This window comes from Haliotis rufescens, unplaced genomic scaffold (assembly GCF_023055435.1).
Source record: "Haliotis rufescens isolate VD_foot unplaced genomic scaffold, xgHalRufe1.0.p SCAF_10, whole genome shotgun sequence".
Classification (NCBI taxonomy): domain Eukaryota; kingdom Metazoa; phylum Mollusca; class Gastropoda; order Lepetellida; family Haliotidae; genus Haliotis; species Haliotis rufescens.
Window position 1 is genome coordinate 31,512,307 of NW_025963780.1, and position 23,813 is coordinate 31,536,119.

At 41.5% G+C, this 23,813-nt stretch overlaps 1 protein-coding gene across 3 annotated transcripts; it reads left to right on the top strand.

Moving 5' to 3' along the window:
- Positions 1-888: 888 nt before the first annotated feature.
- On the top strand, positions 889-23,430 carry LOC124115873 (calpain-2 catalytic subunit-like). 3 transcript variants are annotated; one of them, XM_046477020.2, is made up of 12 exons: positions 889-1,103; positions 7,932-8,151; positions 9,057-9,188; positions 10,941-11,137; positions 12,688-12,862; positions 13,469-13,531; positions 14,570-14,658; positions 15,354-15,523; positions 15,987-16,109; positions 17,813-17,895; positions 18,287-18,489; positions 21,443-23,430. In XM_046477020.2, the coding sequence occupies exons 2-12, from the start codon at positions 7,951-7,953 to the stop codon at positions 21,480-21,482; spliced, it is 1,476 nt and encodes a 491-aa protein (XP_046332976.2). In that variant the 5' UTR covers positions 889-1,103; positions 7,932-7,950; the 3' UTR covers positions 21,483-23,430. The 3 variants fall into 3 exon arrangements, with proteins under 3 accessions (XP_046332976.2, XP_046332978.2, XP_046332977.2); XM_046477022.2 differs by lacking the exon at positions 889-1,103 and adding an exon at positions 1,254-1,373; XM_046477021.2 differs by lacking the exon at positions 889-1,103 and adding an exon at positions 1,538-1,648.
- The last annotated feature ends 383 nt before the right edge of the window (positions 23,431-23,813 follow it).

A 23,813-nucleotide genomic window follows, 5' to 3' on the forward strand; every position in this document is an offset into this window, starting at 1 on the left:
TGACAACAAGTTAGCGGTGCACATGCTTTGCAAATCCTGCAGTCGACCGAAATATGCATGACACTTTACGAACCGGATTTCGATTTCGGTGCGCGATTTTGATTGGACTATGCTTAGACTCGCTAGTCCAGCCGAAATGTAACTCCACAATATCAGCCTTGTTCGGCAAGGGTGGAAACTGGACTTTTTTAGTCAGTTAACTCACTTACCTCGGGAAGATCTTCACGGGTGTATTATTAGAAGTACACAGAAGTATACATTATCATACATTGTACCTAGTCCTTACAATTACCTTCACGTTCAACTGTAACACATCCAGTCATTTCAATTAGATTTAAGTTAAACAGTATCATATCTCGTCCCTTTTATCAGCTTCGCCGTAAACAGTTTTAAAGGTAAACATTGAGTATTTGGCATAATCTACTACTACTTTGGCAGGCATAAAGGAAAGATTTAATCCACATCTCCACATAACAAATACCATTTTGAAAGAACTAATTCCTCTAAACGTAAATTCAAGATCGTTTCAAGATTATTTTTTATTATTTTCACGAGCTATAGGATATCAACTTCCAGTGCGACGATATGGTTGGCTGATCATGAATGCTCAAAATGCAATTATAAATGTATGGATCACCAAATCTTACCATAAAAATATATATATTCGTGATTCCTCCTACCATGTGCTGATGGCAGTTCAATACACGGAGTGTCTATTTATAGACACTGTTTCAAACGGAGATGCGCTGAAGGGAGTCACGGGGAATCCCCTTTGCGAAAGTAGTTCCGGTTTCTACGAGTTCTGCCTTGTTTACCGTTAATGAGTATAACAAGCCATTGTGATTCTACATACACCAATCAGAATCGCGGAAAATAAGATCATAGTCACAGTTAATTATAATATCAATAGTTAAGGGAGTGCTGACATGCCTGCACGTTGAGTAAATGCGTGTTTGATGTTCCGCGTTTCCGAAGTCGATAACCCGCCCGGGAGTGAACCGGAAGCAGTGTTCTGAGCAAACATATATAATCCTTTCAACACGGGATATTATTACGCACAATGTACCAGCTGTGTGTTTATTGAACAGCTATATCTGAAGCAGGTGAGTACTACAAGCATGTGTACCAGATGTAGATCGTGTAGTATGTATTTATCATACATAACGTATTGCTGTTTTGGCATATCTAGGTTATATTTATCATGCTACATATTTATGATAACCTGCTACAGTGACGAGAGAAGCCATGCACGACGGCGATACGCAGTGTAGCGTTGAGACTCCATGTTACATGCCCCCCTTGATTGAATACCTGGCAGGTCGCTATGAATAGATGTCACCTGTCACAGAGGGACCCGGGATGCATTGTGTATGGTAAAGGTATAGGAAAAGTGTTAATATAATAGGAAATGTATAATGAAAGGGACGTGTGTATTGTAATCCCGGTCGTTACTGTAATAGTAGTTCCATATGATCTAAGTATTTGCTTCTATATGAGATGGTATCGTGAGGTATGGACTCACTGGCTTTGCTGACCTAGATCAGTCGACGTCCATGTCAAAATCAAGGACATGTAAACACAACTAGAATTTAGGTTAACGCTTGACTGCGACAGGCGCAATAGCTGGAGAGGCCTTTCAGTGGCTAAGGTAACTGTTGGCGTATGTTTACTTTGAATTTGTCATGAGCGTTTAAACATGTAATGAGTGTATTTTAACATTCAACATTTCTAGAGTGTGTTGATGTGAACCCCGTAATGTATTTAAATGCTTTAAAATTATTTCGGAGTTTCGGAATTTTACCTTTTCATTTTTCGTTGGAGAATCATGTTGAACCATTATCTGCTCCGTCATTTATAACCTGTTTATATTATCTTCCAACATTTGACATTTTCTTATCTATGATATGCAAAACATCCACTATCGCGTTGATATTGTATCTCAACACGAGACGTATTCAGTATAGAAATACATGGTGTAGCTACTTTACTTTCTTACCGGACCGAGCAGCGAACTTTACACGTCGCAAGGCCTGTGCAATGAGAAAACTTAACAGTTTCTTGTAGAGAAGGAACTCCGTCACAATGACCAATTGATAGCGTATCTACTGTGATGTAGCTACGTTGACATTGCCGTTATACATCTAGTACATACAGTGCAGCAAGTACCAGACATCGTAAGGTGGACAGAGTGCTTATTGTAGATATCAAGGGTTGTCCAAGATTTGAGTTGCTCACCCACAGCTTCAGACTTCTTCATGCAAGGACATTCTAAATATATATTTAACCATCCCATCTTGATATAAATATAAACTGCTTGGCTTAAGAAAGTATACACCCATGTTTGATGGTGGCTAACACTGTAACAAACACAAATGGTTATTCCATGGCGATGTATCTGGTACGGTTATCAGAGTTGGGTTTTGGACCTGAAGTTTGCTGTGTTTCGGCGACTGTTTTCGGCTTAATAATGTTTTGATATCTTTTGCAATTTTTTATCAAATCCAATTTTCAAGTGTATACTTTCCATCGCCCAGTAGTTTAGTTTTGGGCTTATAACGCTTCTTCGCGGATATTATAAGCTCATTTTATACAGGTAATTCGGTGTCCACATTCCATTTCACTCAGTGTCACTTCTGGCATACACGGGTCGTGGCCTCAAGGGAAATACATGTAACCGTTGTTCGTTACACGGTGAAACACTGGTCGACCTACACCTGGGCCTTGTTAGTCATACTTAATCCTTGAATACGATTCTCTCTCTAAAGTCTTCGCTTGAGGGAACTACATGCCCTGGGCTACCATGACTAGTCCAACGTCGGTAAAATGCGTCGGATGACTTCATACGATCTTCCCACCTTCCTGTAGACGAGTGAGTTTGGTTTAACAACAGGACCCCAGTCACTTGTATATCCCGGCGTGTCGGCATTATGTGAGAGGAGTGAGTTTTGTTTTAGGCCGCTCCGTGTGTGGCCCATTATGACGGGTGACCCTGAGAACGTACATGTCCTGTGATCCTTCGCACTCGGTTTTAGACGACACTCTCGCGAACTTTCCAATCAAAGGCACGGCACTTCTCCGACCATTTCCTCGTTATGCTAACCAGGGTTAATTTTTCTAATTTTAAAGCAGCAAACGCTCTACAATTGTTAAAAGTAATCCATTACGAGCAATAGATTTACCCATATAAATTTGTATCTCATCTATTCCGAACAGCTGATTAAATAAACATTACCTTGATAAAATACTTGATAACTGGACCCTTAATATTCTCATCTCTGTTCTTTTGAACTTTCCTTCCATTTCAGTTGTCACAAAAATCATTCCTACCATGTCAGTATATCGCTATCGTGAGTGAGTGAGTGAGGATGGTTTTACTTCGCTTTTAGCAATATTCTAGCAAAGTCAAAACGGGGGACACCAGAAATGGGCTTTACATTGTACTCATATTGGGAAGCGAACCCATATCTTTGGCGTGACAAGCGAACGTTTTAACCATTAGGCTACCCTACCGCCCTATATCCCCATAGAAACCCGAGATCAAGTACAGACTGTTTGATAAGACGATCCTGTATTACATCCCCGCTTGTTATTTTAGTTTCTGCTCATTGTAGCTCCTTCACCCTAATGACCACAGGCATCCTAGTGACCATTTCAATGTGTCAGAGTTGTCACAGATACTGATTCCTGAGGACAAGAGCCTAAATTACATCCCTGATTTTACAGCAGGGTCATGACATGTGAGTGGTCTCTCTGTCCTGTTAAAACCTTACCAGTGTAACCAGTATTGTTATGTGGAAACGTTCACTCACCCTAAGGACTAAAATAAGCCATCCGTGTGACCAGATCATTGCGCCCGCATTGTTACGGACACGAATTCTTATCCCCATCCTTAGTTCATCCCTGTGATCACGTGACACCTATTGTCTTGTTTCCGTACGGAGATATAATATTATATATCAAGAATATAAATTGTATTATGCGAGCCTTGTGCGAGTAATATATATATATTGTTATATATATATATAGTTATATATATATATATGTGCTACGTGAGATATAGAAGGTGAGGTGAAATTGGGTTTAACGTCGCGTCCAAGATTATTGCACTTATATAGCGACGTGCATGCACGTGTATGTGTGTGTGTGGCTGCTTGTACCAGTCCGGACTGATGCCGATTTATAGTGCTAGCTCACTGAGATACCATGCCGCAGTTTAACATGAATACCTCACTCAGACACAGTATACTGACTCCGAGCCGACCAGTCCTTGTTTTAGCCCCTTAATGCCGAGCGCCAGACAGGGTAACAACAAGTACAATCTTTTAACGTCTTTTTGTATGACGCGGCCCGGGATCGAACCCTGGACCTTCCGCTCTCCGGGCGGACGCTCTACCACAAGACCACGGAGGCGGTCGAGATATAGAAACACACAAGGGTAAATATAAATAAATACCAATAACAATATATACGACAATCCAATAAACAATCTATGTAAGTTCACAATAAATAAATGTGAACTTACATAGACTGTTTATTGGGTGAGCGGGCACATCATTAATGTTAGGAGCTCGAACGCTATCCCTGCTAGATGTCCTAGTTTGCATATTTATCGGATCGTGATATCAAGTTTATCAGACTGGTGTATCGCATCTATACCACTATCTGTCGTATGATAACAACTTTTATCATACTAATATTTTCCTTCTCATGGGAGGTAGGGTAGCCTAGTTGTTACAGCGTTCGCTCGTCACCCGCTGCATACACCCAGACAAGAAGCAGATAACAAGTGTAATAGATAACACATTGAAATATCATCGTCGGCAATGGTTAACAACAATTGGAACAAATTATGTACAGTGTATATGCACCTTATTAAGCATAGCAGGAATCACTTATATAGTACATCCATTTGATAAACAACAACAAACTGTATATAACAGTCATCCAATCTGTGTCTTGCTGACACTGAATCGTGACACATGACCTTTAAGGTCGTCCCCGAAGAGCTTTGACGTATTTAATACGAACTCACATATAAGGTGAGGTGAATTTGGGTTTAAAGTCGCGTCCAAGATTATTGCACTTATATAGCGACGTGCATGTACGTGTATGTGTTTGTGTGGCTGCTTGTACTAGTCCGGACTGATGCCGATTTATAGTGCTCGCTCACTGAGATACCATGCCGCAGTTTAACGTGAATACCCCACTCAGACACAGTATACTGACTCCGAGCCGACCAGTCCTTGTTTTAGCCCCTTAATGCCGAGCGCCAGACAGGGTAACAACAAGTACCATATTTTAACGTCTTTTGGTATGACGCTGCCGGGGATCGAACCCCGGACCTCCCGCTCTCCGGGCGGACGCTCTACCGCTAGACCACGGAGGCGGTCTCACATATACGGTTTTAAAAATACTACAAATGATCCCATATCATTTGACTGGCTAACCAAGGAATTATTGTTAAGTTTATGCTTCATAAACCGAAAACATATTTGTCTGTTTCCTGATTGGCTGTAAATAAAGTGGGCGGAGCTTGTGATGCATTATTGAACTGAAGGATGTCACTGATTTCATAGCGTTGTCTGCAGTACTTTTGTTTTACTGATTCAATAAGCAGTCTGTGAAGTTGTTATTGTTGTCTATGGTATTACTGAGAATTGACTTTAATTTTATTTTTGCGTTTCCACGGATTTACACATTGTGCACACCGACTTTTACATTTGTAACTCAATAAATGAAAAAAATAAATCTTAATAAACGTGCAGAAAATGAATCCAATAGAATAGCCGACGATATGCATACTTTCATGTGAGATTGTGTATATATACTCTTTAAAAAAAGAAGCGCACAGGTAGTATGTTGGTGGCCTGATATTCGACAAACGGTGCGTCAAAACGCAGCCATTGTCGATTTGCAATGTCTTAAAAGGCATTGTTTTCACACTTGTTCAAAAATGTCATGGAGGAAAACATTAAAGCAAAATGTACGTGCACGTTATGGCATTCATAACTCGTGGTAGTGGCTATATAAAAGCAAGCATAAGTCAATAATTTGTCATTCAATTATCAACATTTTTCAAGCTCGAAAGTGTCGAGACTCAGCGCTGCCGATCGGAACATCGCCATAGGAGTATCCAAAGAGGGGAATCGCTGTCTTCTGTTGCACACCACTTCAACGTCTACCACAGCACCATTTGCCGCCTTTGTGACCGACACAAAGAGCTCAATTCCACTGCCGTCCGCGATTCGACCAAGAGTTACCACCCCGGTTCAGGATCGCTACATTCGACTGTTCTACCTACGTCATCGCAATGTCACAGACTGCAGGACGCATCCCTGGTTTGAGGAGGATATCGGACCAGATTGTCAGGAACCATCTTCGCGCGGCTGGAATCCGACCCAGAGGACCAGTTATCGTCCCTGTTTTGCAACAGTGACGCTTGCGTTGGTGCCATACCTTACAACCTTGGAATTTAAGAAACTGGAGACGAGTGTGGTTTAGCGATGAATCACGATTTCTTCTTCACCGGCGAGATGGAAGACAACGTGTTTATCGTCGTCGAAATTAACGTTTTGCCCCACATTGTGTACGTGAATTCGAAACATGGTGTGTGTGTGTGTGGGAGGGGGGGGGGGGGGGGGGGGGGGGGGGAGGCATATCCTTTACCACGAGATTTGACTTTGTTGTGGTCCAGGGAAATTTGACAGCAAACCGCTACATGAATCAAATTCTTCAACCTCACCTTCTTCCAACCATTGACCGCCAGAGGGAGTTGTTTCAACGGGACAACGCCCTACCGCACACAGCTCGTGTCACGCTAGACTAGCCTCATAATGCCAACATCAACGTTTTGCCCTAGCCGTCGAGATCTCCAGATCTCAAACCAATCGAACACCTGTGGGTTGAACTCGATCGACGTGTACGTCAACGTCAGATCACGCCGCAGACACACCCATAACTGGCCAACACGTTACAAGCGGAATGGCGCAGAATTCCATTGGACAGAATTCATACACTTATCAAGTCAGTGCCGAGGAGATGCAGAGCCGTGATTGCTGCCCGGGGTGGTCACACGAGACACTGAGTTCGGCGCAACCTTGTGGCCTTATGTGACATGACAATGAACAGTTGTCAAAGCCTTTGTACAACGACAATATGTGACTATCGAGCATCAAAATTCCATATTTGTATCTATGTATCTTGTGATATTAAATGAAATATATCGATTTTATTAGGTACAATAAATTTACTAAAAATCTACCTGTGCGTTTCGATTTTTGAAGAGTGTAAAATATACCTCAACGTTTGCTTTGTCGTGGTGCTATTCGTGATTATGCCAAGTGTTCCTACTTTAAAACCCTGGCAACCATTACCATGACTGTCTCTCATTTCGGTTCTATTGTGATTGTTGACAAATGAATGATAAATCAGTATTAAGAAACCCTCGACAGCGTTGACAAGATGGACAACAGCCAGTTGATAATTTTGAAATTGCAATGTTTCTATTGTGAACTGAAACACGAGGAGATGTGTCCATTCTTCAAATAGGTAAGGGTCACAAGTGACAGAGGCTTAAGGTTCGCTAAGTAGAGTTGAGTCCTTTGGGCGCACCAGAAACTTGTGACTATGGGTTTCAATCCCGGTTCGCCCCGATTATGTTTCTAGGTTTGTCAGCACCATACCCCTGCTTCACTTTGGGATTTCCTCCCACATTAAGCTGACATGCCATGATATAACTGGAATAATGTTAACAACGGCGTTAAACCCAACTCACTCACTCACTCACTCAAATGGGTTAATTAGCCATAGATCACCATGTTTAAAGATGTATCCTGCGTTAAATTCTATTACATCCAAACTAAAAGATGTACACAATCACCATTTAGCCATACTGATGTATTAGTTGAAACGCATAATCAATTGGTTGCCAGGTGACCACTTAACAGAAGTATGAGTTACGAGGACGATCCTGAGGGTTCTCGGTTAAAGTTCTGGACAAGAGACTTCAGGACTTCGCCTCTTCCAGCAGCTTGGAAGACAGAACGCCCCAAAGTTCCCCCTGGTCAGGAGTGGACAGACCCCAACTTCGATAAACCGGCGATAATAAAAGTTGATGCAAGTGCGCATCAAATCGAATGGAAGAGATCATACGTGAGTATTCCCTGCGCCATCTATCCATTAACCCGTACACCAGGATAACACCATCTCCATCATGTAGTATGGAGGGTGGGCGGGGTGAGCGGGGTGGGCGGGTGGATTGCAACAACAGACGCTTTAACCACTAGTCTCCGGAGACCATCTCTAGGCTTTGAAAACGCAAATATATACTATTTTAGCGCAATCATGTATTTTTATTTGATCTAGACACTGTTCATTGACATACAAAATTGGGTACAAGCTATGACAATGCCCGCTTCTAATAATATAGTTAAATACATATTTTACTATGGTATGTCTTCCAATAAAGGACATATAGGAGACTGGGAACAGAATAGGAAAAAAATTCATTTATACAAATCATGTACTTTAAGTGATATATATTGTCACAGAGAGACAAATGTGTTCGTTCATTATTAGCACGAGAATGGTTCCATATATAAGTAATTGTATGCTTAAAATGTCACCAACACTATTAGACAAGGCTGTAAGCATACATGTGGTTACATCGTTTTGATACAGAATGCTAGTCACAAAATGATAAAAGTACTTACTAAGCTATTCTGCTCCGAATGTCAGTATCACAAGTGAAGGCTTAAACACAGACTTAATTAATGCTTGTCTGACAGCTGAATCAATCTACTTGTTCCGTTTTATAATCGATATCAGGTGACATATATATATCAAGGATGTCCGCTATATAAACAGTGTAGCTGTCAGTTACTTTTCACAGAGTAATCAAGTGTTGTATGCCATTCTGACATTTCAACAACATATTATAACGGTATCATTTTCCTGTTTGGGTAACGCTCTGTGGCTAGAAAAACGTCGAATGTGACTTAAACATTTACTCACGTACATGTATAACCATTTGATGTTTCCGTGTTGTGTTCTACAAGGAGATTGTGGAGGACCCAGTGCTCTTTGCTGGGGGTGCTGACAAGGGAGATATCAACCAAGGAACTTTTGGAACATGCTGGTTCTTGTCAATGTTGACAAATCTTGCCGAAAGACCAAAACTTCTCAAAAAGGTATCTCGTGATGTTTACTTGCATTCTTGAGCACTTTATACACTATAAATAACCGATAGGAATACTTCAGAGAAACTTCGTTTTACCAAAGGTTATAGCAACTGCTGGCGAGTTATTCGGAGTCTAACACAAGTGTACTGATAATGTGCCATTGCGCCATGACCGTATTTAAAAAATAAACGAAGAGTGGGGGTTGTTTATCGTACAATAAACCAGTAGGGGCACAGCCCCGAGTGGTTTATTCACCCTGCAGTTTTTTATTGTACGATAAACAAAGACCACGATTCGTACATTTCTTATATGAGATATAAGCATCATGTACAGCATCTTTCAGGATGTTAGTGAAATGTACACGCTTTAAAAATAATTAGATGGTTTTTTTAATAATAATGACTCCCTGAATTTAATCCGACTTCGTCAATGTCGGACAAGTCCATTTTATGAACAGGTGGGTCAAGTTTTGAATTGTCCTGATCTTCTCACAATTTTCACGGCGATTATGTGTACCTTTTCCCCTAATACATATTGCTATATCTCGTCCACTTTCGGAAGCGATCGTTCGGCTATGGTACTTTTCTGTGTTGCCAAGCTACATCTATGGGCAGCAACTCACACTTCCCTCTCAAAAATAACGTCGTCCAATCTATAACGTCATCAAGTTGCGAGCGCATGTTCGCATCTCCAGAAATGACGTCAAAATAGCACAATGTTCTTCGTTTCTCATTGTTCTTTGCGATTATCGCGAAGCTCTCCTTTATATTCACATAACCCCAAACGACATATCGACATACTGGCGAGTACGAGGGTTCCCTGTATTGTGTTATATATGTGTTTTAATATATGATGTACATATCAGACAATACCTTGTTCTAAGATGAAAGTAAGATGTCATCAAAGTAAAAGGCCCCTGGCTGCCCCATCAACTATAGGCTTCTGTCAATTTTGGTTTTGGACATGTAGAGCAGTTCCAATTTTAAATTCAGATTTCTCATGGGTTTACGATAAGTATAATTACTTGATAAATTACTTATCTGTTTTATGATAATCAATCACCTTATTACTGATTAAAATTGGTCGATTCACTTATCTTCTATTCTGCGTTTTTAATGAAATGTGTCGAATAAAAGATTTGGGCAGGGCAACTTTAAGAATGAATGGCGTACAAAAGTTTTCAAAGTAAGAAATATGAGTGTCAAAATGTGTACACGACATCCAGAGAAAGTCTTTTTTCAAAGTAACGAGTGATGATTGCAAGTGATTACGTCTTTTAATCGGTGCTGTTTTGCATACAAATCACAGATGGCGACGACACAGTGACTGTATGTTAACGTCTAGATGTTTGACACTCTTGGTTATACATCTACATTTGGGACCGCCTCCGTGGTCTTGTGGTAGAGCGTTCGACAGGAGAGCGGAAAGTCCGGGAAAGTCCCCGGCCGCTTCATACCAAAAGACGTTAAAATATGGTACTTGTTGTTACCCTGTCTGGCGCTCAGCATTAAGGGCTAAAACAAGGACTTTTCAGCTCTGGGTCAATATACTGTGTCTGAGTGGGGTATTCATGTTAAACTGCGGTATGGTTTATCAGAAATGGCTAGCACTATAAATCGGCATCAGTCGCTATATAAGGGCAATAATCTTGGACGCGACGTTAAACCCAATTTCACCTCACCTCATCTCATCTACATTTGACTATTTGAAAACAAAATGTGTCATATATACTAACAGGTCGTTAATGTCATCCATTTTCAGGTGATTGACAATGACGCCTTCAAACCTAAGACGGACGGAATCTTTCACTGTCGGCTGTGGAGGTTCGGGGAATGGGTAGACGTTTATAATGATGACATCTTGCCAGTAGAAAAAGGAACAAATGAGTTGTTTGGAGCTCAATCAAAATCAGGAACTAATGAAATGTGGGTTTCACTTATGGAGAAGGCGCTAGCAGGGTAAGTTAAAGACTTGTATTATATCAATTGTATTTGAAGAAGTTGTTGATGGGCATTTAGGAGTTGGAAGAACATGAAGACATGGATATGGATAACAGTGAGTGAGTGGTGAGATTGTTTTTACGCCGCTTTTAGCAATATTCCAGCAATATCACGGCGGGGGTCACCAGAAATGGGCTTCACATATTGTACCCATGTCGGGAATCGAACCCGGGTCTTCGGCATGACGAGCGAACACTTTTAACCACTAGGCTACCCGGCCGCCCCGGATATGGATAACAATTTGTTTCTTGTTGTAACGATGTGTCAGGGCTACTTCTTGTTTCTCTATCAGTTGAATACTGAGTACGTATCTCTCTCTCTCTCTCTCTCTCTCTCTCTCTCTCTCTCTCTCTCTCTCTCTCTCTCTCTCTCTCTCTCTCTCAGTACAGTAAACTCCTAACTCTCAGGCACAATATAGTAATAATTAAATAAGTGGAGTAAGATTAAACACAGCTTTAATTGGCTAGCGCTTTCAAGTGTTACACTTGTGTGAACGGGCACTTCATGTCCTATATTCAGTTATGGCCTGATGAGACGAGTTATTTAAATATATATATATATACAATCTTCCACTTATTTAAATATTAATATATATATATATATATATATATATATATATATATATATATATATATATATATATATATATATAGTCAGTATTCAACTGATAAAGAAACACGAAGTATATATGTGTGTGTGTTAAACGAGGTGGGGTTGATGTACAAAGATAAAAATACAACGAGGAAGCCAATGGTATTAAGTTACCCTCGAAAGTCGTTTTCGCGACACCGGATGTCATCACTGAATTTCAGTGATCCATTCATAATGTTTCCGTCGCTGTTTTGCGCCCAATGGAATGTGTTTCGTCGGATAGTCGAGCATGACGTTTGTTCTCCAGCGTTAACGTTTCATTTCTACAAACAATAAACAAGTTGTTGTCGATAAAAGTTTCATGTCTCATGTATTTGAAGAATGTATAGCCAAAGCATGACCGTCAACGCCAAGCATTCCCATCCCACGATATGAAATGGAAGGTCCTTTGTTGTTTAACGCCGCACTCAGCAATATTCAAGCTATATGACGGCGGTCTGTAAATAATCGAGTCTGGACCAGACAATCCATTGATTAATATCATGATCATCGATCCACGTTATTGGGATCGATGACATGCACCAACCAAGTCAGCGAGCCTGACCACCCGATCCCTTTAGTCGCCTTTTACGACAAGCACAGTCACCCTTTACGGCAAGCATGGGTTGCTGAAGACCTATTCTACCCCGGAATCTTCACGGCACGATATAAAATTGAAGGTCCTTTACTGTTCACCGTCAAGGCCCTTTTCCCAGGACACAGATGCTCACCGTTCTGTGATTGGTGAAACAGCTGAATTTGCACGGCTGAATCCACGTGAAAAGATGTGTATTAAATATATGGAGGGTAAATTCACCCTTTATAGGCTCGCTTTAATTTGTGTGTCGCTTTAACTGGTCACATGTCTTTTGGAATAGATGTCACGACTCGTACAGCGTTGCTGAAGGGGGCATGCCAAGTGACGCCTACCTCGCCCTGACTGGCGGCGTGCCTGAGACAGTTATCATGGAGTACACCAGTAAAAACACACTGTTTAAACGAATTGTCAATGCGCTGAAGTGTGGAGCCTTTGTGACCTGTTCCTCGAAATCTGTAAGTTTGTTGTTTCTACGTGTTGACTTAATAAAGACAATATCCTTTTTGTATCCACTCGATTCGTATGGTTTAATTTCTGAAAGTCAAAATGGATGAATACCAACTTGTGATAATTTCCCCCAACGATGACTCGAAACATCAAAAATGTACATTTTAGAAATATATATATATATATACATATATATATATATACATATACATATATATATATATATACATACATACATACATATATATGTATATGTATATGTATATGTATATATATATATATATATATATATATATATATATATATATATATATTTATCGTGTACCAGCGAGTATATGTCAAGTGCAATCTTTAAATTTTCTTGCCTAATGTGAATGGTAAGATGTTTGCTGTTCAGCTGCTATAAGTATCTTTATTTTCATAAGTCATTTTTTCCAAAGAATCGAATCTTCACATTATGATTATTTGAGGAAATTATATATCTATTTATCGTGCATCAGCATGTATATGCCAAATGCAATCATAAAATACTCTTACTTAATGAGAACGATGAGGAGAAATCATAATCCCTAGGCATGATGCCTCCGTCGTAAAACGTGTTTTGATTATTTCAGGGCACGACACCACCCGACGGCATTATTCCGGGCCATGCCTACACCGTGATAAGAGCAAAAGAGGTAACTTCATCTGTAGCTGATTATTGACGTTGGTGATGTTGACATAAAACGTATTCTGAAGTGGTACTGAAAAACTTGATCCAGTGGTCTTTTGACTTGTCTGGTTGAATGTCATCGTACCCCGATGGCGTGGACCACTGTTCCTGCTCATACCCCTGGTTGTCTGGTCCAGACTTGATTACCGGCTGTCTTATATATACATGGCATAAAACAACACTCACTCGCTTTACTCTGTTGCCATGCCATCACTTTCATCTGTTCACCTTCTCCCAGTAAATGTGGTAGTATTTGTAATGGTCTACGTTCGTTTACAGTTCGTTTATTGTTTAGTCCTTTGGTTATTCGTGCCACTGATTTACCATAACTGGTGACTTAAATCCAACGGAGACCAAGTGTACATGTTCGTGTACAGCAGGGGGCACGGGTGGCCCAGTCGTCTAAGGCGCCGCGATTCGCTGTGCAGAGTTGCGTCCCTTGGGCACTACAGAAACCTATGATTGAGGGTTCGAATCCCGGTTCGCCCGAATTATGTTTCTAGGTTTGTCAGCACCATACCCGTGCTCATGGGTTTCAACGAAGTGGTAAACGTCTGAGACCTGCATCACTTCGGGCTTTCCTCCCACATTAAACTGACACGCCGTGATGTAACTGGAATATTGTTAAAAGCTGCGTTAAACCCAAATCCCTCACTCGTGTACAGCAACAGTCTCCCTATATTACCTAGTAGGCGAACGTAAAATATCTTGAAACTACTACAACCAGGCATTTGAGTGAGTGAGTGAGTGAGTGAGTATGGTTTTACGCCGCTTTTAGCAATATTCCAGCAATATCACGGCGGGGGACACCAGAAATGGGCTTCACACATTGTACCCATGTCGGGAATCGAACCCGGGTCTTCGGCGTGACGAGCGAACGCTTTAACCACTAGGCTACCCGACCGCCCCACCAGGCATTTGAAGCATACTCATTTTGTATTACTGGTCCCTCCGGACACATTGTGAGAAAGACTCTCTCTCTAACTTTGCTATTTTATTAAAGGTGACGAAAAAGAACGGGAAGCGGGCTTTCCTCTTGAGGATGAGAAACCCATGGGGATCCGATGAATGGACAGGAAAGTGGAGTGACAAGTTAGTATAATAATGATTTGATTGGACCGAATTCGAATTGGTACCTCGTCATATTCTTGTTTCTATTGAGCCCTGGAAATGCGATTAAATACAATAAATGGTTATGTTTCTGGGTTATGTCATCACGATTGTCGTGCTCGTGGGTTTCACTCAAGCGGTAAAAGTCTAAGACTTGCATCACTTCGGGCTACACTCACTCACTCACTCACTCACTCACTCACTCACTCACTCACTGAGATTACCCTTTCCGTTTAACATTTTAACGCTTTAGTCACAATAGGGGTGGTGGGGTAGCCTTGTGGATAAAGCGCTCGCTCGTCACGCCGTTGATGCCGGGTTCGATTCCCGACATGCGTACAATGTGTGAAGCCCATTTCTGGTGTCCCCCCGCCGTGATATTGTTGGAATATTGCTAAAAGTGACGTAAAACCATACTCACTCACTCACTCATTGTCACAGCTGGACACATGATTGGTTTTTATTAGTTTTATCAGTGACCATGTGCTGCAAGAATAACACAATTTGGTCAAAAGTATGAAAGTTAGACGATGTAAGGCACAAGACAAAGTTCTTTGGGGTATCCTTCTACTGTAACCAGAAACGGGCATGTATTTACATTGTTCTACAGTTTCCAACTGTCATACTGATCTTGATTCAAGTACCTATTATTTACACCTGGTTGCTATGGTTTCCAGGAGTCCTAATTGGAAGAAGTTAACGGATGAGGACAGGAACCAGCTCTTGGAGGACAAAGAAGATGGCGAGTTCTGGATGGCTCTGAGAGATTTCCAAGTGATTTTCTTCATAACAACAGTGTGTTCTCTCACTCCCGACTTCGACATAAATGGAGAAGCGGAGCAGTTAAGTAAGTTTTAGTGAGTGAGTGAGTGTGTGTGATTGTATAAGTGTGTAAGTTGGTTTTAACACCGCTTCATATGTTTCTGGTATGATCAAGGGTCGCAACTCTGCACAGTGAATGGCGGCGCCTTAGACGAGTCGATTGAAGTTCAAAGACAAGCAGATTGTTAAAATGTGTTTTAAGTTGTTCCTGGTATTTACTCATTATCATCCTGATCATTATCCTATTGCACTTCATTATCACATTGTTCATTGTCTATATTTTTATTACCGTCCTCTTTTTAAACGGGCGGTCGGGTAGCCTAGTGGTTAAAGCGTTCACTTGTCACGCCGAAGACCCGGGTTCGATTCCCGACAATGTGTAATGCCCATTTCTGGTGTCCCCCGCCGTGATATTGCTGGAATATTGCTAAGAGCGGCGTGAACCATATTCACCCACTCACTCACTCACTCTTTTTAAACTTTCAAAGACTACGTGTTGAGGACTTTCGGGGAGTGGAAAGGAAGCTCTAGAGAAAATCAACCTGAAGCCGAGATACTCAAAGACAATCCCAGACTGGCATTCACAGTTCCTCATGAAGATGGCATTCCAGGTATTGCAGGGGAAATATACCAGTAAAATTAACTAAGGGTTTTTAAGGCATATGAAAATTAGATGAACGTTACGACGATTATTCAACAATTTGTGCAAAACAAGCTAATGATGACAAATGTGGTTAACTATAAAACGCCAACTCAGAAAACAACCGGTCTCAATTATCTGCCGAAACAGATTCCGTTTGGTTTAAACGGTTAATAGAGGTGAGAATTATGTCAATGGGGCACTGAAAAATGTCACCAGGACCCACTTGCACAAAGCGATCTTAGCGTTAAGATGATCGTAACTCCCATACTTTAACATAGGCTTACAATAGTCTTAGCGCTAAGATCGCTTTGTGCAAGTGGGCCCAGGTGTTCGTGAAAAGGGTAGTCATGACCTGCCCTACCGGTAGCACCTGCCAATCACACATTTTGCAAAAAAAGGAATCTTTTAGAGTCGTGATGATGGTTAAGATTCAGCAGAGGGTACAACAAGGTGAAGGCCATCCTAGATGTTACCCACTGTGATATTACGTATGGGATAAATGTTCATAAATTCATGTCTCTGACTCAATCAACCCTAATAAATAACGTATTCCTTCATTTAAGGAACTGGATAAGACAATCAGCGAAATACAGTAAACTACGGTTATAACGAACACGCTTATAACGAACTGACGGATATAACGAACTTACTTTTTGGTCCCGACTACTTGCTGTAGTCATGCTGTATATGTACTTATAACGAATTACGGTTATAACGAACTAAAATTAGCAGTCCCTTTGAGTTCGTTATAACCGTAGTTTACTGTAGTTTGTTTAACAAAGAATGTATAGGTTGAGGATACATTTGTAATCTAAATATTAATGTTGAGGTCATCTCGTTGTTGGACATCAGTACTTTTAACCATGTCGAAATTGTGTGCACAAAAGTGAACCCAGGTTATGTTTGTTTGTTTGTTTGTTGTTGGTTAACTCAGCAATACTCCATCTAAATGACGGCGGTCTAAAAATAATCCAGTGATTGATATCACGAGCATAGATCAAGGCAATTGTGATACGATAATATCCGTCAACCTAGTCAGCAAGTCGACCACATGATCCCGTTAGTCGCATCTTACGGCATGCAGGTGAGGTGAGGTGAAATTGGGTTTAACGTCGCGTCCAAGATTATTGCACTTATATAGCGACGTGCATGCACGTGTATGTGTGTGTGTGGCTGCTTGTACTAGTCCGGACTGATGCCGATTTATAGTGCTAGCTCACTGAGATACCATGCCGCAGTTTAACATGAATACCCCACTCAGACACAGTATACTGACTCCGAGCCGACCAGTCCTTGTTTTAGCCCCTTAATGCCGAGCGCCAGACAGGGTAACAACAAGTACAATCTTTTAACGTCTTTTTGTATGACGCGGCCCGGGATCGAACCCTGGACCTTCCGCTCTCCGGGCGGACGCTCTACCACTAGACCACGGAGGCGGTCATTACGGCATGCAGCCAGGTTGGGACATTGTTTAGACCCGTGAAGATTCCGGGGTAGAATAAGTCTTCAGCAACCCCTCACTGGATTGTGTGGTCCAGGCTCGATTATTTTACAGACCGCCGTCATATAGCTGGAATATTGATGAGGGGCGTTTAACAACAAACCAACCAAAATATGACATTGTTTAATTATTTACAGTTTAATAGTTTAGTTATTTCTTCTGATTCACAGATCCCGTACCAGTCGTGGTACACATCATACAGCGAGCTGATCGCGGGGATGAAACGTATAACCTGAACTGCCATCTGTTCAAAGTAGGTGTACAATGATATTGGCAGCTTAAATAATAGAAGCGACAAAAAATTGTCCATATTGCCCCAATTATGTTTCTAGGTTTGTCAGCACCATACCCGTGCTCGTGGGTTTCAGCGAAGTGGTAAACGTCTGAGACCTGCATCACTTTGGGCTTTCCTCCCACATTAAGCTGATACGCCGCGATATAACTGGAATACTGTTAAAAGCGGCGTTAAACCCAACTCACTCACTCACTCACTCTAATGTTCCTGGACATCACACATGCGGAACATTGGGTACAACTTGTAAGTGGACTGGCATAGAGAGGAGCTAAAAAATCCAAGACTTCTGTCTCAAACAACGAATATTAGATGGTCAAAACGTAGATGCATTATAACTGTTTATTTACAGAGTAAGTGTCTTGACGACGAGTCGGTAGTCACCAGCATCAAGAGGGAGAAAGACGAGACACACTACGCTAGAATGAGGCAGCGCACGTTCCGTTTCGAACTCACGCCAGGTCGCTACATTTTGGTTCCATCGACAGGAGATCGCGAAGGAAACAGGGAGTTCCTGGCACGGCTGTATTCACCGTATCCACTGTCCGACTGCAGGTAACGTCATACAATAGGCTGTCCACATAGTATTGCTGCCCTTATGACTCCACGTTCTATCGATATCCTTATAACGTCACGTAGTATTGATGCCCTTATGACTCCACGTTCTATCGATATCCTTATAACGTCACGTAGTATTGCTGCCCTTATGACTCCACGTCCTATCGATATCCTTATAACGTCACGTAGTATTGCTGCCCTTATTACTCCAGTTCTTATGTCGTCACGTTGTATTGATGCCCCTATGTCTTCATGTTGTATTGATTCCCTTGTCTTCACGCTCTATTGATGCCCCTATGTCTTCACGTTGTATTGATGCCCCTATGTCTTCACGTTGTATTGACGCCCTTATGTATTCACGCTCTATTGATGCCCCTATGTCTTCACGTTGTATTGATGCCCCTATGTCTCCACGTTGTATTGACGCCCTTATGTCGTCACGTTGTATTGATGCCCTTATGTCTTCACGTTGTATTGATGCCCTTGTCTTCACGCTCTATTGATGCCCCTATGCCTTCACGTTGTATTGATGCCCCTATGTCTTCACGTTGTATTGACGCCCTTATGTCGAAACGTTGTATTGATGACCCTATGTCTTCACGTTGTATTGATGCCCTTGTCTTCACGCTGTATTGATGCCCCTGTGTCTTCACTTTGTATTGATGACCCTATGTCTTCACGTTGTATTGACGCCCTTATGTCGTCACGTTGTATTGATGCCCCTATGTCTTCACGTTGTATTGATGCCCTTGTCCTCACGCTGTATTTATGCCACTATGTCTTCACGTTGTATTGATGTCCTTGTCTTCACGCTCTATTGATGCCCCTGTGTCTTCACGTTGTATTGATGCCCCTATGTCTTCACGTTGTATTGACGCCCTTATGTCGTCACGTTGTATTGATGCCCCTATGTCTTCACGTTGTATTGATGCCCTTGTCTTCACGCTCTATTGAAGTCCCTATGTCTTCACGTTGTATTGATGCCCCCTGTCTTCACGTTGTATTGACGCCCTTATGTCGTCACGTTGTATTGATGCCCCTATGTCTTCACGTTGTAATTATGCCCTTGTCTTCACGCTGTATTGATGCCCCTATGTCTTCACGTTGTATTGACGCCCTTATGTCGTCACGTTGTATTGATGCCCCGATGTCTTCACGTTGTATTGATGCCGTTTTCTTCACGCTGTATTGATGCCCCTATGTCTTCACGTTGTATTGATGCCCTTGTCTACACGCTGTATTGATGCCCTTGTCTTCACGCTGTATTGATGCCCTTGTCTTCACGCTGTATTGATGCCCTTGTCTTCACGTTGTATTGATGCCTTTGTCTTCACGCTGTATTGATGCCCTTGTCTTCACGCTGTATTAATGCCCTTGTCTTCACGTTGTATTGATGCCCTTATGTCTTCATCTTATATTGAGGTCCTTATGTCTTCCCCTTATATTGATGCACTTATGTCTTCACCTTATATTGAGGTCCTTATGTCTTCACGTTGTATAGATGCCCTTATAACGTCACGTAGTATTGATGCCCTTATGACTCCACGTTCTATCGATATCCTTATAACGTCACGTAGTATTGCTGCCCTTATTACTCCAGTTCTTATGTCGTCACGTTGTATTGATGCCCCTATGTCTTCACGTTGTATTGATGCCCTTGTCTTCACGCTCTATTGATGCCCCTATGTCTTCACGTTGTATTGATGCCCCTATGTCTTCACGTTGTATTGACGCCCTTATGTCGTCACGTTGTATTGATGCCCCTATGTCTTCATGTTGTATTGATGCCCTTGTCTTCACGCTCTATTGATGCCCCTATGTCTTCACGTTGTATTGATGCCCCTATGTCTTCACGTTGTATTGACGCCCTTATGTCGTCACGTTGTATTGATGCCCCTATGTCTTCACGTTGTATTGATGCCCTTGTCTTCACGCTCTATTGATGCCCCTATGCCTTCACGTTGTATTGATGCCCCTATGTCTTCACGTTGTATTGATGCCCTTGTCTTCACGCTGTATTGATGCCCCTGTGTCTTCACGTTGTATTGACGCCCTTATGTCGTCACGTTGTATTGATGCCCCTATGTCTTCACGTTGTATTGATGCCGTTGTATTCACGCTGTATTGATGCCCCTATGTCTTCACGTTGTATTGATGCCCTTGTCTTCACGCTGTATTGATGCGTCTATGTCTTCACGTTGTACTGATGCCCCTATGTCTTCACGTTGTATTGATGCCCCTATGTCTTCACGTTGTATTGACGCCCTTATGTCGTCACGTTGTATTGATGCCCCTATGTCTTCACGTTGTATTGATGCCGTTGTCTTCACGCTGTATTGATGCCCCTATGTCTTCACGTTGTATTGACGCCCTTATGTCTTCACGTTGTATTGATGCCCTTGTCTACACGCTGTATTGATGCCCTTGTCTTCACGCTGTATTATTGCCTTGTCTTCACGCTGTATTGATGCCCTTGGCTTCACGTTGTATTGATGCCCTTGTCTTCACGCTGTATTGATGCCCTTGTCTTCACGCTGTATTGATGCCCTTGTCTTCACGTTGTATTGATGCCCTTATGTCTTCATCTTATATTGAGGTCCTTATGTCTTCCCCTTATATTGATGCACTTATGTCTTCACGTTGTATAGATGCCCTTATGTCTGTCAACCAGTTCAAATTATGTTGATAATACCACATATGTTTGATATGCTACTCATCTGAATACAAAAACTCGAAATTAGGTACTAATTCGTCTTAGCGTATTAAATAATAACAAAACTGTCTAACTTGTTGCTCACCTTTGACGAAAACCTGAATTTAGTACCACGTTTATGTCATGTCTTTACGTGTTCCTTTTCTGATACATTGTCGTAATCATATGTGTAGCCCATCATTTCCAACTGTGCCCACAATTAACCAAACAACTCGCAATCATCTTCTGTTCTTTCAGCCAAGTAGCGGACAACACAGACATAGTCGTGGAGCAGTAACAGCACCAACACTCATGGAGGAGGATGGATCTCACGTGTGTACATCTGACGTGGCTGCAGGAGATCCAGGAGGACAAGATGGCACAATGTCGCTAGGATGTTAGGGATCAACAAGTTGTTTTGGTCAAAAAGTATTTGTTCCAGTATACAGAAAATATAAGCTGCCTAAAGTTAGAGCAAAAAGATGAATTGTACGCTGGATGTCCTTAAAAATGTGTTAGAACTGAGATATGAGCAAGAACCATTTGGTATAGAAAACGCTCTGAAAGCGTGACATCTTTACTTTGTATTTGAACGAGCATGTCGCCTTCCGGCTGTTGGAATGATTTGTTTTTCACTTGTTTGTTTTTCTCTTTATTAATGCCATCGGCGATTTCATGCTTCAAATTGTATTAAGAAATACAGATATTACCACGCCACCGTAGCTATTAGCTAAACGAAGGTTTGCTGTCAACATAGATATAAGAATAGTGTATGGATAAATACTGAGGACTTAAAACTAATATATTCTAACGATCTCAACAACTTATGTCGTTGTATGGAAAAACGTACATGTCTAAGTCGTCTCCCTCTGTCTTGAAGTCCTAGAGTGGGAGAAGTGTATAAAGCTAAAGGTCAAATTTTTAAAATTAGGTGTAAAATTGTATAATATCGCAAAACATGGAATATATGTGTTAAGACCCACTGCCACAAACATAATGGCTATAAATAACTTTTTCATAATGGCTGCTTCAGTTGAGGTGAACCTCTTGTACAAATTCAGGCGACGTCATTCGCGGGCATAAACGTGTGTAGTTTTAGCGGTATTGGTCTAGTGGTTCCTCATGAGATGGTGTGTCATTGCCATAAAAAATCTCAATAAAACCATGAATGCACATGTTAAGAAATACTACGGTACCAAATGTCATTACATTTGAATACAATCGACAGTGGCGGAAATTGGACTGAATTTTGGATTCGAACCCCTTGAACCAAATTTATTCAGGTATTGGTGGGAACAATCGTTTGACACTTCAGTTTCACTGATCCAGTAGTAAACGAGAAGATGTTTATGACGAATGTTGCCTCGCACTACATATAGTGATCATTTCACCCCTCAACTGTCCGGTTTCTGGCTCTCTAAAGTTTTTGAGAAGATTTTTGAAACTATTTTCGTTAAATTACAAGGCCTTCTGGCAGTCATATTGAGATTCCAATTTTCTTAGTAACAAACATTTCAGCTGCAAAATGTGTCGACGTAAGAAATTAATACGTGTGTATATCCAATTATGGAACTGCTTCTATTTACTTTGCTTGCATAGGTTACCTTTATCTTAACATATTCCTTATGTTTGTATTTTTGTGGTATTCTTTCAGTTACGTTCGTGTGAGCGTCATCTGATATATGGATGTGCTGATTTGTCAATCTGCCAATTGTTATACAACAAACAAAATTCCATAAACAATTTCATTGAGTCCATTGTAGGATTCCGACTATATCATGAGCATGTGTTTATGAATCACTATCAAACAGTGATGATACCAGGTGTTTGCGAAAATGTAAAATGTTGACACCAAAGGCTGGAGCTACTGAACATTGCTCGACATTCAGATAAAGTTGACTTTTGTAACGATAAAGACATCCATCTTTTCTTACAATCTTAAGGAGCGTCTTAAGTCAGCAGATGCTCTATTATTATAAGCCCACCCCCATTGATATCATACTCCGCACAGTCCATTTCAATGAGCAATTGCAATAGATGTTAATTTGTGTAGCGGTGTAAAATGTCCAACGTCGTGTAGATATTCAGGTTGTCTTGTGTACCCCGAGCATGATGTGCCGCCCGGAGGACACGCCCGAAAGTTGACCATCGTTGTGTTTGTGATGTCAGAGCTGGTATTCCATGCCGTGTGTATTTGATGTTGTATTGTTTATATGCTGTGTATTTAAAGTTCCAGTTAACAGTGATGCCGATATTGTCCTTCCTTATCCCTAGCGCTGTTCCTTCAAGACACCACGGTCTCAAATATATGGAGAAATGAAAGGGTCACCCTTTAAGAAAATCAAGCGACCTTTGTAAGATTCCGTTCCTATTTAGAAAGCGCACACTACAATCATAATCATCTCATTGCATCATCGCTAGGAATTTGTGTGCATAAAAAAAACACTTCTAACTTGCCGAGAAGGCACGGGTGGCCTAAGGTTCAAAGTTGCGTCCCTTGGGCACACCAGGAACCAATACCAGTTCAGACAATACAGTTCAGTAGAAACATAATTGCTTGTCTGCTGACCTTCACCGCACTCGGCAACACTCTGGCCACACGAGGGCAGCCAGTAGACACTCCAGCGAC